Consider the following 16,959-nt stretch of genomic DNA (forward strand, 5'->3'; position numbering starts at 1 on the left):
CCGACCCAGTGCAGGACTCTGTAGTATGCGGCGGTGGTGTGTTTGCGACAATAAAAATAAATAAATGGATAGATAGATAGATAGATAGATAGATAGATAGATAGATAGATAGATAGATAGATAGATAGATAGATAGATAGATAGATAGATAGATAGAAGGAACGGCGGCTAGGATTTGAGCCCGCCGCTCCTAAATGAATGTAGAGGAAACACTGGGGGATCACTGGGAGGACGATACATCGACCCTGAACCTTATATATCACCTTAGTTCACAGGAATTTGTCCAGCATTTTGTTGGATGCTTCAGTCTGGACAAAACCAGCCGATAGATCAGGCTACAGAATGTGATGTACAGTTCCTTTGGGAAATTAAACACATCTAAGCTTAAAACTGTGATATTACATCCAAACAATATTTTTGTACATGTCTTGTTTCACCAAACATAAACCATTTGCTCCAGATCCTGTAAAAAAACAAACAGTTTTAGGGTAAATTGCAAACCGTGTGTCCACAGAGCAGAGAGAAGACAACAAGAGAGACTGAAAGGGGGGAAAAAAAACATGCTGGATCAATAAAATAAATGCAAAACAGTTCTAAAATATATACAGTAAGGATTTATGGAAAATGTCTAGTTGCATTTTTTTTATTTTTTTATTTTTTTTACAGATATTGTGATTTGACTTGCAATATATTTTTTAAGGCTTTTGATCAGATCTTCACTGTATAGTAGATTTAAAACAAAATGGAGAATTACCATCAAAAGTGTGAGTGTCACAGCTTAACTCTGGAAAAACTCTGCTCAGTTCTAACATACAGAGGATTATTCAAGATGCATTCAGCATAGTGAAATATCTTTCTAAAGCTGAGCTCAGCATGTATATATATTTAAGAAGAAATTCAACGTATGTGCATTTTTTTTTTTCTTTTAATGATTTATACTGCAAAAAGACATTTGAACTTCTCAGCCTTGGTTGTGCTGTTTCCACACAGCTGCAGGACTTTATGTTGCAGTGAAAAATGGGCCACAGTGTAGAAAACTGTCAAAAAATACCCACAAACTGCTTGGAGGACAGAGGATTAATACAGATCTATCAATAATCTTTAAAGGATAACTTGGCACAAACAGAAGGCACAGAGACTGATCAAAACCAGTACATTTATAAATTTAACGCCTGTATCAGTCATCAATTTAAATAGTTTTCTATGCGCTGACATTGTACCACATAATCTATAACTTTTTTGTAAATAAGTTGAGTCGTGAAATGCAGTAAATCTTCAGCGGTCCGCTCTGTACCAGTAGCACACAGAAGTGCCACTGAGGTTGCAGTTTGTAACAACGAGAGCAATATGGGAAAGTGAAGGCAGCACATACTGGATAGGAATTTGTGACAGCATTAAAAGCACCTGCTATCTGTAGTAGATGTTTACATGCTGATAAGGTCACAATTACATTACACACAGATCAGACAGTCCACTGTCAATAGGAGAGTCATAAACTCAGGTGGAATGGATCTGAATTGCCTTCATGGCTGTAGACCAACAATGAATCACAAAACTAATATTGATACAGTAGGCACTGTGCTGATAAGGAAAGCTTTCCCACTTTGCTGTGCAGCAACAGTGTGTGTTCCAGTGTGTGTCTGTGATAGAAAACATCATCAGGGGCTGTTGTGTCTGTGCGTGTGAACATGTGTACAAACTATATAAACACAAATTCCTGTTCAGCTCTCTCTCAAAAGGAAGTCGTGATCGCTGCAAAGGTCAGAGGTCACTTCTCAGAGGGCGCATGAGGATGTGGTGGTGTTCACATCACTCACCAATAGGAACTCTTTTCTCACCAAGCCATCGGGAAATGAGGTTCTCCTTTCCCCTTTGGGCTTCCACACAGCCACCCACCCACCCACACACACACACACACACACACACACATACATTGACGGAGCCATGATAAATGCAGGATGAGACAGCCCAGCAGTTTTCAAGTCAATAACTGCTTTTCACGGCAGCACCAAGGAACAATCCGGTTTTGCACGCTGAAGGGTTTAAATCACAGGACGTTAATGTGTAATTTAGATTTCAGTATCCAGCACTGCAATAGAGGCAATAATGAACGTCAAGCCCAAACAGACAAAACATAACTGTACTTGTCTGTTGATACAGATTCAACTCCCCAATACATTTTCTGGGTGTATTTTCCCTGCAGGCAGTTTTGTTTTATTTGTCCTGTTTTGAAAAATCTCTACGCTTGAATCCAGTAGAGGTGAATGAAAGGGAATTTGTGGAGCTCACAGCATTAAGACAACAAAAATACAGCCACTGCACATTGAGGTCTATGAATATATGTCACACCTCAATGACCTCAATGTACACAGCAGTAAATATATCACCGTATTTCTGAAAATCAAGGGACAAAAAGAACACATTTCTGCATGGCTAGATATCACTATAGGTAAGCAGTAAATCAGCGTATAAAAGGTTTTATCCCACACGCAGCAACCAGACAGAAGCTTTCCTGCTGCTACCGAGCAGTCTGGGAGCAAAACTTCCTCCAACGTTACAGCGGATGTAGCCCTTAATTCCTAAAACATAATTGATGATTTGCACCACTGACCATTTAATCACATTATGCAAATGAACATTTAAACCTTATTTTATTAACCAAGAAACTAGCTTTGGCTGTTTTTTTTGGGGAGGGGGTTTGTCCTCATTTAGAACCAAATCTATATTTAATTGTACAATATATTATATTTTTTCAGCCTGTCACCCAAGATTATCCATCCATCCATCCATCCATCCATCTTCTCCCGCTTATCCGTAGTCAGGACGCGGAGGCAGCGGCCTTAGCAGTGCCGCCCAGACTTTACTTTTCGATTTCACATGAAAATTCAGTTTTCGTATGATTACAACAACCTGATCCTAATTTTCTCTAGAAAATAAATGAATAGAGGAAATAAAACATACATTCATCATAAGGACTTTACTGTTTTCTTATAGCAAAAAGCAACAGCCATGAAACAGAACTGTTACTGTAAAATGGTGTGAGCACATCTGTAAAAAGAAATGAGGTCCAACTTCTAGTAAATTATATGGAAATGTCAAATAGGTTTCAAATAAAAATTGGCCTTTGTAACTCTAATGTCAACAAGTTTGAAGAAAGAAAGAAAGAAAGAAAGAAAGAAAGAAAGAAAGAAAGAAAGAAAGAAAGAAAGAAAAAGAAAAAAAGACTAAAATTAAGATGACTTTACCTGCAAATTATTTTTTATGACTAAAAAATTAACTAGTATAAACAAAGATTAATCTTTCTTAATCAACATAATCTGATGCCAAATATTCCTAATTTATTCTGGGAGTTTTTAAACAATAGAAAATATAAAGTCAATAAATACATTTTATGAGTGCAGCAAAGATATAGAAACTAACAAGGCAGAAGTCAGATGACCTTAGAACTGCTGACATGAAGATACGGTTGCTGTCAATTCAAATCATTAGATTTCTGCTGATTTCATTTTTATTCTAAGCACACCGTGTGTACAGTATGCATCAACAAGATTTAATGAATACTAAATTGATATTAAAATCTCCCTTTGATCCCAAATGCTCCATACATGACTACCAGTCCAGGCAAAGGAATGAATTCATTTCTCCTGACAGAGCTTAACCACATGATGCTCACGCAGGCTGCTAGTCTGGGACTAATAACACTAAGAACAACCACACACAATCTTGTGTTACTGCTGGAGCTGCAGGCCTGAACAATGTTAGGAGCAGTCTGGTCCTAAGCTAATGAAACCTTTTAACTGCTCAAGTCTTCAGAGAGGCTAGCAGAGAGGTGTCGGCTTATGTGAACAAACAATTTTATTATTCTTCAGTGGCAGTAAACACAACAAAGGGCCATGCTCATAATGCTGCTATATTCAGAGCATCACTAGATGTTTAAGGCTTGGAAACAGCTAGCCATGATAAACTGCAGGGCTCAGTATGCGCTGACATTTCCCAACGCAGCAGGAGAACCTCACGTGGGAGAACAACTGGCATAACTGCACACCAGTACCCCACACCAACAGCCTGAAAGGGGCATAAATGCACTTGCAATCACTGTCAAACTAACAGTTATTTTTCAGTCAAATAATCTGTCCATTACTTTCTCAATTAACTGATTAGTTGTTGCTGTCAATAAATGTCTTTTGTCCACATCCCAAAGACATTCAGTTTACTGTCACAGTAAGTACAAACTGAGGAGTAAAGAAACCAGAACATATAGAAAAAGCTGGAATCACAGAAATTAGACTTAATTTTTGTTACTTAAATCATTTAATTAATTATGAAAATAGTTAGTGAATATTTTAATAGCTGACAATTAATCAATGAATTGATTATTCATTACACCGCTTCCTCTGAGCACAGTAAATCTCATCTCATTCGAAGGATACAACAACTCTGCGTACCCCTCTACCATGTCCATGTATAGTAGCTGCAAATCCATAAAAAGGCCCAAGGACCTTCACATTACAAGTATTTAGCAAAATAATATTATTAAAAGATTTAATGTATTACATATACAGGCCTATTTTGCCCCTCTTGACTTCTTTCAGATCCACTCAGAATACACCACATCTGCTTTATTAATCACAAATGTTTAAATCCCTTAGTCTTATCTCAAAGTTATTTTTTCATCTGTTTTTTATAGACTTAGTATTTTAGCAGTTTCTTCAGCTATGTTTATTGACTAGACACATTTAAAGGCATAGTCAAGTTAATATATATATCCTATGTGTGCAATGAAAATCCTATCTGTCAATAATATTTCACTTGTTACCTATCTGGCTTTTCTCATGCTAAACCACTGAACTGATCCATGGTCAGTTGTTCTACATCAGCCCTACAGATGTAAACAGGATGTACAGCCTCTTCTATGAATCACATGGAGTTAAGCTGGCTGCGGGTCACAACTTGCACCTCAGTTTTTTAGTCTATATTTTCTAACTTAGTTGTTTTGTCAGTGTTGAAGTTATCCTGAATCAGCTATTGGCAGCCTCCATTCGTGGTGCACCCGTTAATGTGTTCATTAATGATTGTGATCTTGAAGAAAAGTTAGGAACAGTCAGACAGTATTTTTCTATGATTTCATTGTGGATTTAGGATGTTTTCCATCATTGTCATCCATGCAGTCATTCATTAGTGATACGCCGCTTTATCCTATAGAGGATTGCAGGGGCTGGAGCATGTCCCAGCTGATACTGGGCAGGTGGCCTGTCCATCACAGGGACAACACAATGAGACAGACAACCATGCACACTCACACGCACAACTATGACCAATCTCTAATCACCAATTAACCTAAACCCAGACAGATGACACATGGTGAATGTTAGAAAGTGCAGTGGTGCCATGAATAAGACAGACTGCAGTAACTAATGTCCTGTTGTTTTTTGAACACCTGCTGGCACCTCACTCAAACCTCTGATCACGCACTGGAACTCTGCAATACTGCAATGATTATGTGGATGTAATTTCTTACTATGGACTCTTTGCTCCTGGGCTTAGTGCTGGCAAAGTCCACATCCAGGTTCTTTTCTTCGCCGGGGACTGGCAGGTAGTGGTCATTCCTCCTCATCTTTGCCGGTTCCTCCAGCTGTGGGCTGCCTGAGTGCTCACAAGAGGAGAAGGGAGGAGAACCTGGGGGAAGAACACAGAGATGGATTTGGTTTTGGCTTTTAAAATAACCTTTTTCAGGGCCGCTGCTACAGCTCAACTGGTTGAGCTGGCGACCCATGTACAGCGGCTATAGTGCCCAACGTGGCAGCCATGGGTTTGAATCCCACTCATGGCCCTTTGCTGCAATCCCTTCCCCCTTTCTTCTCCCCCACTTTCCTTTCTCTGTCTTAACTACCCTATACAATAAAGGCAAAAACGCCAGAAAATAAATAAATAAACAAATAACCTTTTCCTATATTGTACTTTCTAAAAAAGATTTTAAATATTATTTTTTTGCTTTTCGGCTTTATTTGATGGGATAGTAGAGAGACAGGAAAGTGCAGAGAAGAATGGGGGAAGGACCTGCAGCAAATGGTCATGGGCTGGATTCAAACTGTATAAGAAAGACGGACTTAGCAACTGGCCCTGAAAAATGAAGCCACCCCAAAGTGTCAAAAACCTGCAGTACCACTACGTCTACTAGGTGCTGACACCAGAAAGCTCTGGCTCCATAGACCCCAGTTCCAAACAGGATAACACAGATCACAAAAGACAGCTTTAATACAGCTCAGGATTTTTTTTCTCATTTTCATGGTCAAAACAAGCAATCAGGTGGCCAATCTGAAAATAACTGAATATTGAATTTAATATAAGTCGTCAAGGTTTCGGTTATTTGGGGGCGTGGCTATTTGATTGACAGTCGGCGCTAGAATGACTGACAGTGGCGGATGGCAGGCGAATATTTGGATATTAAAATTGGTATCTGGATACCACCACAACAACCAAATATTCGGATATTCGGGTCCAGCCCTAGTATTCACAGGTTCCATTTATCACCTTTAACTTCATCTCTGCTGTTGTTGCATCATTACAATATGGAGAACATGTTGCCATCATTTATAGCAGATACGCAAAATTGAAACATCAACACATTCAGGACAAGAGCTTCTTTAATATCTTTATTACACATTAAAAAAACTACATTATTTAAACAATTCTGAACTGGAAAGATGTGTCAAAGTATGTAATAAATGGATGAAATAAATGTGTTGCCCAGCTTACAGTGGAGTGCAAATACTTAACAGTCATAAAATAAGTACTTTATGAAGACAGGGAGCTGAATGTGCAGTTGAACATTATTGTTATTACTGGATAGATGAGGAGGACATCAGTGCTGCTCTTTCTAACAGGGATGAAGAAGGAGAGAAGACTCTTAGCCTCAGGCAACCTCAACTGAATGTTCATGTTCTCTGTAGATCTTAGATCACATCAGACTAGATGTTCCCAATGATCCATATCATGGCTGGAAGGAAAAGACACAAACACTAAGAAAATGACCAACAATGTTCTTTCATTCCAACTGCTGAAACATGAAATATGAGCGTGAACAGAAAGTGTGATGTTTTTGACATTTTTTTAATCTCAAGGAAGTGTTTGTTTCCCTGGATAAGGTCAAAGAACATTTTACTGCCTTAGAAGGACAATAAAGTTGATTCTTTTTATTCCAAAGTATGATTATAGTTGATTATGGTGTGATTAATAGAGAAAAGGGAAAACAGCACTCTGATGACATGAGCTCCTCAGCCAGCTGATAAACACCGTAGTAGAGAACAGTCTGCTAGACTGATTTACATTAAACAGCAGCATAAAGTAACTCTGACTGACCTCTGAGGTTCAGTGTGAGGCTCATGTCATGGTGATCAGACCTCAGTAACTTCACTGTTTCTGGAAGAGAAGGAATCATTTCAACAGATGTTTGTCTCGGTGAAATGAACAGAAGCTGTTAAAAACCAAAGAACAGAAACACGAACTGAACTGAGCTTCATTCATTGAGCCGAGTGTTTAACACAAATCAGTGTTCTGTGGTGTAATGTTAGCTTGGTTTAGTTTCTGATGATCATTCCTGTCTGCCATGAGACAGCAGCAGTTAACAGACTGTAATAACGTTATCAATCTGTCTGTGATTGATCAGCTGTGACCTACAGGAAACTAGTCACAGACAACAGGTAACTAATGTATGACAGTGACAAACCTGATGTAGCATCAGTGTTAACTAGTCAGGAAACGTAACCACAGATTTACAGAACAACTTCTAAACGCGATGTCAGATCATGTTTTACCATCAGAGGCTCTAGTCTGATGTTAACTTACGGTAGCTTCAGCTACAGTAAGGCAGGTCGCTGCTTTATATGTAACCTCGTCCAGATGTGGACAGAAAACAATCAGCTACTGAGACGACTTTAACACTCACCTGAGAGTCTAGCTCCAGTTTTGGAGATTAATGTTGTTAGCAGCAGTGTCGGCAAACATGGCAGAAGCTGGTAAATGTGGGCAGGGAGAGAGTCCTCGACTCTCAGTCCGTCTGACCAATCACTGCTCTCTGGCACTGCCCTCTTACAATCTCTTTTTCGGCCCTGGCTCAAAAATCCAAGATGTCAACCAGGAAGTAGCAAAATACCGGCTTCATTTTCTCAGTGCAGAAACCAACAGCTGATGTCACGGTAGCTACGTCCATCTTTCTTATACAGTCTATGATTCAAACCGATGGCCGCTGCATCCGGGACTATAGCACCTGGTTATGGGTCACCTGTTGAACCTGTTGGGCTACCGAGGCGCCCCATATTGTACTTTTGATTCATATTTTGATTCATCGTAAGTAAAAAAATTCATTTGAAATCTAAACGCGTCATGGACATAGCCATCCATTATGAGACAATGAGCATCTGGGCACAGCAAGCAAAGGCCCTGCCCCTCCTATACCAAATACTACACCCTTCAACTGAAGGAGGAGATCAGAAACCAGAACATGACACAGCCACGTTGTTCTGACTCCCTTTCAGTGACATTCAGCAGGTGAAGCAGAACTCTCTGTTGGTTCAAACTGCAGCACGTCAAGCAAACATAGTTTTTTCTCCTTTAACAGAGTAAAATTCCTCAGCTGAGGGTTTGGTCGATGCAAAGGGAGAATGTTAACATCAATCACATCTGTTAGACTATGTAAAGCAGCAGCCGCTCCACGCATCTTGCATAAACTTTCAGTATCAATTACATTAGGTGGCATTCAAAAAAAATACTTTGGGATGAGATCAGCTCCACAGAAACAAATGAACTCGCAAGTTTGATTCCAATACATTTAGTCTCTCACAAAGTTGACACAGTGACAGTAAACAAATCAGTCTCAGTCTGAAGGATTCAACCATGAATTCTGGCAAACGTCACATAAAGGCACATAACAGTAGTGTGTCCACATCAGATGAGATGTCACTACTGGAGAATCGCAGCTTGGTTTCGATGAGTGGTGGCTTCTGGGCAGAGCGTGCAGGATGCAGGACATGATGCACATCAGCATACACACTCTATCACTGTGACCGACTGTGTTCACGCATGACACCTTACATGGACTTGGCACCAGGGAGCTATGTTCGGCCCAACGGATTCAGACATTTGCATTGCCACACACAGTTCAGTTGAGGGATGCAGTGCATGTGTGAAAACGGCTTAGGTGTGTGAATTCATGCCCTGAACAAGATAAAGCCCTTCACTACAGACTTTCATTTTATTCGAATTAACACTCACAATTACGGAGGCTCCCAGCATAAGGAAGGGCAGAAAAAAAAAACCCTCCACTAACAGGAAACAGCTGTCACCATGGATACTGATAAATGCCTTGTTTGCTCAGCTGTTGTATTTATTATGAGCTTTAAATGTATAATGTCCCCAAAATGAACTTGTACTTTTTGTGCAGTCCAGCTGTTATGTGATGTGTTTGATGTCATGAATGTACAGTTTCAGCAGAGAATAATCTAAGAAACAATGTATCAGCTCAGTGGGTGTTCTCCAACGACAGACCACAGCCCCTTTCACACATGCACTTGTTTACATTAATCTGATGGCATCTAAATGTGTTGGTTTCATGTCTGAGCTAACACCCTGCTCACTTTTCTGTAAAAGCCATGACAACAATCCTACTAGATCAGACCTACTAACATTTCAGAATCACTTTCAACACAGCACAACTCTGAAGTGCATGCAGATCACATTAACAGACAGGCATGCACAAGAACCAGAACTGCCTTATTGCACGATACAAATCATCAAAACTTGCCATTTCCAGCTGTAGCTGTTATTTACCGTGGTGAAGGGGATTTTGAAAACGATGACACGCAGATAATGGAAGGGGAGGAGACAGCTGTGTGCAATATGCAGCGAGGATGGCAGGTTTATACCTTCAGTTTGCATGCAATGATTTATGCTAGTTCAACATATGTCTGCTTACGAACTTGTATTTATGAAGTGGGACAAGAAGATTAATACCATTCTCACATTGGTTTGTTACACACACAACTGGAGTCAGGTTGGAGTTAGCTTAGCTTAGCATAAAGTATGATAGCGGGGGAAACTACCAGCCCGGCTCTCAAAAAGCATGTGGTTTGTCTGCCTGATCCTCCGCCATCAGCTTTGAAAGAGGAATGGTGAGGAGTCAAAGGGCTGATTTATTGGTATCTGCTTTGTGGGATGAGGTTCAGTCAGTTGACGAGATTAAAGATGTTGCCGTGTGCCACACCCTTTTGTCCTATTTCAGCTGTTAGCTGACTACTTAAACATTTGATGATAGATTGAGTGGGATTGTTGTCTACATCTAGGTCTAGTTGCCCTACTTGTTGACTGTGATGTGCCAGACTAAAAGAAGTCCTTTGTGGTTTCCTTTGCATTCCATCTCAGTGAAGTCAGAAACTAGATTTGGCAATACAGATTTGAAAATGTTCACGACCAGGTCATCAGTCAGCACAAGGCTGTTTAGTAAACGCACGACTGTAATGCTGAACGCCTCGCTGTGATTATATTTTTGCGTGTGGGAGTGTGTGGTTTCCAAATAACTCGGTGATCATGTTGGGACACCATCTTTGTGCTCGTGTGTGTGTGTGTGTGCGTGCGTGCGTGTGTGTGTGTGTAATGAGCCCTTGGTGGTTGCTTAGGCGGATCAGGAGCACCTGTGGCATCCTGTGAAGGTCTGGCATTAGTCTAATCGCTCTTCGTATCTCTCCACAGGCACCCTCTGGTTTTATTGTCTTGTCTTAGTTTATTCTTTATGTGTTCTGACACCTAACAACACTTCCACCCACATTACTCACCCATGCACCCCATGGGCTGTACTGACTTCCACAAGTCCATATTGTGAGTGTCCAATTTTGCTTGTAATGTGGCTTAATAGAATATTCATCCATGGTGTCTCCCTTTTGTTGTGGCCATTTGAGCTAGGTCATAACAATTTATAACGGTATATGCCTATATTATTAACACTTAAACTTTTTCTTGGATACAATAGAAAAAACAAAAGAAAGATATATTATTATATTATTACAGCTCATTGTTCCACTCTGTTCACCTACATGCCAGCTCTGAAGTGCAGTGGTTTGGTGCTAAACAGACAGAGTGCGGTCGGTATATCAGAGGCTTAACACTGCAGCAACTGGAATCAAGTTTGTTGAGAGTGCTAAGAGTGACTGGTGTGTCACAGCGAATACAAAATATTAATTAGTCAATCTTTTAGTCAACTTTTGAAAGTTGATTTGCAAGTTTTCATGCAGCCACTGGTATCAGTTAACTTTGGTACATGATAGAGACTAACTTGCTCAAAGCAAACCTATCACAACGATAAATAATTGGTCGTGACATCTGTATTATATGACTGCAAGCAAGGACTGCGTGCGTCAAGGGCAGAAATAGTGGAAAATCACATTCACAATGGCAGGAAAGCATGAATTATGTGATTGTGTATATCTCGGGTACGAAAGCTCTACAAGTTGACTTCATAGTGTCTTGTCTGAGCTGAAACCAGTGACTGACTGTCTAAAGCCATACAGTATGGCAATAAAGTAAAGCAATTTGGCTAAAATGACCAAAACCACCACTGTGGTACATTAAAGCAGCACTAGAAACATTCACTGCAGTGGTTTCAAATGGTCTCAGTCTCAGTTTCCAGGAAACATACAAAGTGTGTTTGTGCAGTGCTTCGTAGTAAACAGCTTCATATTCTACCCCTTTTTGACAAGTTAATGTAAGTTAATGCAATGTCCCCAAAATGTAAATTTCAAATGTGAGCCCAAAATACAGCCCAGATCGTTTCCTATCATGCCTACAATAGCCACAGTTTTAGTCCTGTTCCAAATAGTCAGTGTCTGTAGCTTGAAATAAGTGGTACTTTTAAGTATTCACATACACTTTCTGCCCTTTACTACAGCAGTATTGTACTGGGATTTCGCCTTCTTTTGTTTGTCAGTTTCTATTAGTAAAAACTGTTCAATACTAATACAAGAAGATATGAAGGAGGAAAATAAAAATCTACTTTTTATACATATCCTTGGATATGAGTTGCTTTACAGCACAAAAAAAGTGTTCAGGGCTCCAGAAATGTGGACAAAGTGAAAGATAAAAAAAAAAAAAAATCACAACATTAAAAAAAGAGAGGGCCATTTCAAGAACAACAACTGCATAATTTGCTTCTTTACACACTGAAATGACTTGTGACCATGCAGTGTGATGCTGTTATGCTGCCATGAAACCAGATTACAGTAGAAAACAGCGTGTGTCCTTCACGTCCCATTTCAGGCAACGAGTTAACAGATTATTTTACCATGACCTTTCGCTGACTTTACCCTCATTTAAAAGGTAACACTGGCTCAGACGGGACGGTGCCTCAGGTAATGTGTGCAGTAATAATGAGCCAACAGATATGGCTTGTTTATTTTCTGCAGTTAAATACCTGAGATGAACTTGACGTTACACGTCTGGCCTGGCAGGTTTGATCGTGTACAGGACAACAGCCTACTTAGGCACAGAAAACCTCATGTAAACCTGAGCATGCATCTCTCAGCACAGGTATGGTTGTTGTTTGGTTATATAGAATTTTATGTAATATAACTTTATCTAAATTTTTGTACGTGTTTCATTGTGTGAGTAAAGCACATGGCATTACTGCCTAACACTGTCTTAGGAAATTCTCCATTTTTTCTGAAATACATATAATCAGAATAGATATGATTTATGTCACTATGAAGGAGTTATATTTTGAGCATATTATATGCAGTTACAAATATTCCAACACAACAGCACCCTGCCCAAGAATAGATTTCATCTGCCAAATGTCTTGGCAGAGAGCCTAGACAGGCAGCACCCAGCATGTGTCTTGGATCTATTTTCTTAACATGCAAAGTTTTCAGTGTAACATTTGCCTCCATGATTGGTCAACATTTCTGAAATTCATATCTGGTAAATGGCCACACAAGGCTGTCATTGTAGTATGGAAGTACATGTAAAGCACTCATGAACAGATATAAGACACCCAAAAAAGATGTAACATTTCCAGCATGCAAAACACTGGAAGAGTAATTTGCTTGTTGCCTTGAGAACTATTACTGGGCGCACACAATTATGCCAGAGATTGCAATACTTGCTAAAATATTTCACTGAGCAGCTGCAGTCATCCAGTGTGAAACACACATCAAGCTGCCATACTTAGGACCACTGTTACACTGAACAGATCATGAAGGAATTAAAATCTAACTGCATGTGAATCGACAGTGTGTTTTCACAACCATCAGCTCCAGTGTGTACACGTCAGCCATGAATATTCATATCAAATGATGGAAAAAAAGTGACAGCTCATTATTTCATGGGAAAGAAAAGAGTGCCACAAAATTCTAAGAATTCATGTCTCAACAGAATAAAAGTCACAAATCATCTGAGTGACGCGCTGTATACATGGAACGAAACATGTGAATCGAAGCAGTGAGCCCAGGACTGTACCATATGGACAAATACTGTAATAGTTGTCAAAGTATGAACTTCACATAGATTCACTAACAAGGACAAATGATTATTTTATGCTTAAAGCTACACAAATAAGTATTTCCACATTATGGATCACTGTGTGCAAAGAATGAGAAAATAATTATTACCTCAACGGGTTTGCACTGAGATTTTTGTCAATATCTGACATATTGATATTTTCCAACTCATTTTCTCTGATTGCCATTGCTGATATATGTACACGTCTTCTCCACTTAATTAAAAAGAACCTCAGGTCTCCACTGTAGAGAAATTAACATTATTATTAATTATTACTCCCACTCTGGTGGTGATGGCCCACTGGCAGGTGCAGATATAAAAAATGCTTTTCAAATGCTTTACCAAATCACTGGGCAAAATAAAAACAATACCTACTTCAGCTCACATGGAAAACATGCCATATTGATTTTATGCGACATTTTCAAACCAAACATACTGATGGAAATGCCACTTTCCAGGACTGCAACCAATGATTGTTTTCATTGTCAACTAATCTATTGATTATTTTCTCTTTAAATCAATTAGATGTTTTATCTATAACATGTCACAAAACTGTTGCAAATGTAAATCAGTGTTTCCCAAAGGCCAAAATGACAATAGTGGGGTTTTGTCCACAATGCAAAGATATTTAGTTTACTATCATACAGGATGAAAGAAAGCAGAAAATGTACAGATTTGTACGGTGCAATGAGAGGATTTTTTTTTTTCTTAAAAAATGACTTGAAGTGATTAATCCACAAGGTGGAGGAGCTATGAGAGGGTGCCTGGTGTGTCCTCACTGTATCCATCAAGTCTTGTTCACACCCGTGACTTAATAGAGGTGTGACACACAGCTGGAATACAATAAAGCATGGCAGGAGCAGGACTGACAAACGCATGTAAATAATTTATATTGCTCAGTCACATGATGACATTCTTTATTAGTACTGTGTTTTTTGTGTCACTCCTCTTTTATACTTTACAACATGTGTATGTATGTGGTAAATAATAAAAATGTAAATATATACTGTGTGCTCGGCTCTAACAATACCATGGACAACTGCCACTAAAGCGCCACATGTCAGATTTACTCAATGTCTCTTTAAAACAACAGCTCAAAGGCGAGTATGCGTTTTTTCTTTTAAATGCCTGTTACCTCCACACCTCTCATCTCATCAACTCTCACCTCTAGTAGGAGGGACTAAGAAGCGAGGAAAAGGGTTGAGGACAAGAATTAAGGATGCACAAACTGAGAAATGAGAAGAGGACTCTGTCCATGTTGTGTTTACATCCTGTTCTGCTGCCCTCAAGTGGCCTAAAAACCAGTTGATGCCGCTTCAAGTGTACTAAAATGCTCAAAATTTTCAAAGATCCGACACTGAAGATGTCACCTACTTACTCCTTCATGTACACGAGACCTGTGAACTTATACCAGTAATGAAATACTGTCCAGCTGTGCCTCATGTTGTGAACTCACATCTAGTTGAAGACGTGTGAACTAAACTCAGCATCTGAATGACCCTTTAAGGTTAACTGTTGTGGCGAGTTGTGGATGTGGCCATAAGGGTTACAGCCACATATCAAACGAGCTATTTGTATAATCAAATTATTCAAATAATCGAGGCTGAAACCAGCATAGATAGACAGTAATTGGTATTCTGTAGAAGTCAAAGCCATCAGCATGTGGATTGTAAACAGATAATTAGAGGATTGTGAGGCAGCAGTCAGGGCTTCCCTCACACAAACATGTGCTACTGAATCAGTGCGCACATCAGCAGCCACAGTCCATCTAAACGACCACAGGGACTTTAGGGAAATGTGAGCTTTATTTTCACTCTCTATTTCGCGCACACAATTCCTCACCATCACTACGTTCCTGTAATTCATGCAAAATGTGGAAAGACGTCTCTTACCGAGCTCCTCTGCGCTATCATGGTGGTTTAAGCGTCCGACCGGCTCATCTTGTTGCTCCATTGGCTTTACGAAGGCGCACAGGGTTTGTAGAGAGCCCCTTATCACATCTACAGAGCTGTGAGCAGCAGCAGCAGCAGCAGCATCTACTCCTCACAGCCGCCCGCGCTGTTGCATGGAAACGCTGGACGGAGAGCTAGCACTTATTCATCTTTTGGAAAGCTGATAGACTACTGGCAAACAGTTTCCTGTCGAATTAGTCCAACAGTCCACAAACTATCTGTCCAAAAGACAGTGTCTACAAAGAGTGGGTTATTGATCTGAGTGTGATGATTAGTGGAGCCACTTCAGCTCTGAGGAGTCCTGCCTGAAGGCTTTATCTGCCAGGATGACACTGTTCTGCGCTAAAACGCCTCTCGTCCGCGTGTGAGGACGATCTCTGTCTAATGATCCAGTCACAAGCAGCAGTGATAACGCGCGGAGAAGCTCAGCGAAAATCGTGCCAAATCGGTCGAAAAATATGTTGCCTTCAATGACCACTGGAAAACAGGGAAAAGTGTCTCCCTGTTACCTGCCCACGGCTCATCTCAGGCTTCAGACCTCAGCTGTCAGTCAGTTACTTCCTCCAGAGTTTGGAAGTGAAATCTGATGACTAGTTTGTGTGTTTAGATGAACACCTAGTTGGACGTTCTCACAAAACCCACAGTAGAGAGGAGTCACCGGCCTGGACCGAGCTTCTATTTCAGGATTTTACAGCAGTTTGTATAATATTGTATAAAAGCACAAGTGTCTGTAAAAATGACAGTCCTGTGTTTTTTTTTTTTTTTTAGTGTCCTGCAAGTGCAGCTGTCACATCTTTGGTCTGTTTGTACTAACTGTTGTATATAACTGTACACTGTTTCTGGTTGGAGTCTCTCAAGTACCATAAAACATTCAGAGCGTTTAAGATGTGGCTTTGTGAAGTTTTCCATCCTCTGCACTAAAAACAATGTTTTTATTCCAAATGCCAAATTACATGAACACAGTATCTTACATAAGATCCGTCTCAAATACTTCTTTTATGTCATTGTAATTATCTCGTGAGCTTCGTGGAAAATTAAAAATGCAGAACTTCAGCAACTGTTTCAGGTTTCAATCAATCGACGGAAATAAGTGGTTCCATAAAAAGCTTAATATACTGTAACTGAGTTTGCACGTACTTCTGCATGACAGTCTTGGCAGCTTAAACAAATGATAAGAGGAGTGACCAAAACAAACCAATAATAATAATAATAATAATAATAATAATAATAATAATAATAATAATAATAATAATAATAAAGACATTTTGCCACCCTACAACACCTCTGTACCTCTGTGGCTCTGTCGTTGACTGCATTGGGCACATTTGTCCTGTTTCGTGGACATAGGCATCAGGCATTAAAAGGGGAACGTTAAGGGAACAAGCGCCTGTATTTCATGGAGGCTAACTATGGGGCAGTGAGCAGTGGTATTTCCTATGGGACATGAACGCAGCACCGTTCTCCA

At 39.8% G+C, this 16,959-nt stretch overlaps 1 protein-coding gene across 1 annotated transcript in view; it reads right to left on the reverse strand.

Moving 5' to 3' along the window:
• ano1a (anoctamin 1, calcium activated chloride channel a) overlaps nucleotides 1-16,581 on the reverse strand; it is a 73,033-nt gene extending 56,452 nt beyond the window's left edge. Inside the window, exons 1-2 of the mRNA XM_008282154.1 lie at nucleotides 15,435-16,581; nucleotides 5,519-5,676 (exon numbers count right to left, since the gene is read on the reverse strand). Coding sequence (XP_008280376.1) covers nucleotides 5,519-5,676; nucleotides 15,435-15,495 — 219 coding nt within the window. The 5' untranslated portion in view covers nucleotides 15,496-16,581. The remainder of the gene's footprint in view (nucleotides 1-5,518; nucleotides 5,677-15,434) is intronic.
• Between the last annotated feature and the right edge of the window lie 378 nt (nucleotides 16,582-16,959).

The sequence above is a fragment of the Stegastes partitus genome, unplaced genomic scaffold (assembly GCF_000690725.1).
Source record: "Stegastes partitus isolate 25-593 unplaced genomic scaffold, Stegastes_partitus-1.0.2 Scaffold260, whole genome shotgun sequence".
Classification (NCBI taxonomy): Eukaryota; Metazoa; Chordata; class Actinopteri; family Pomacentridae; genus Stegastes; species Stegastes partitus.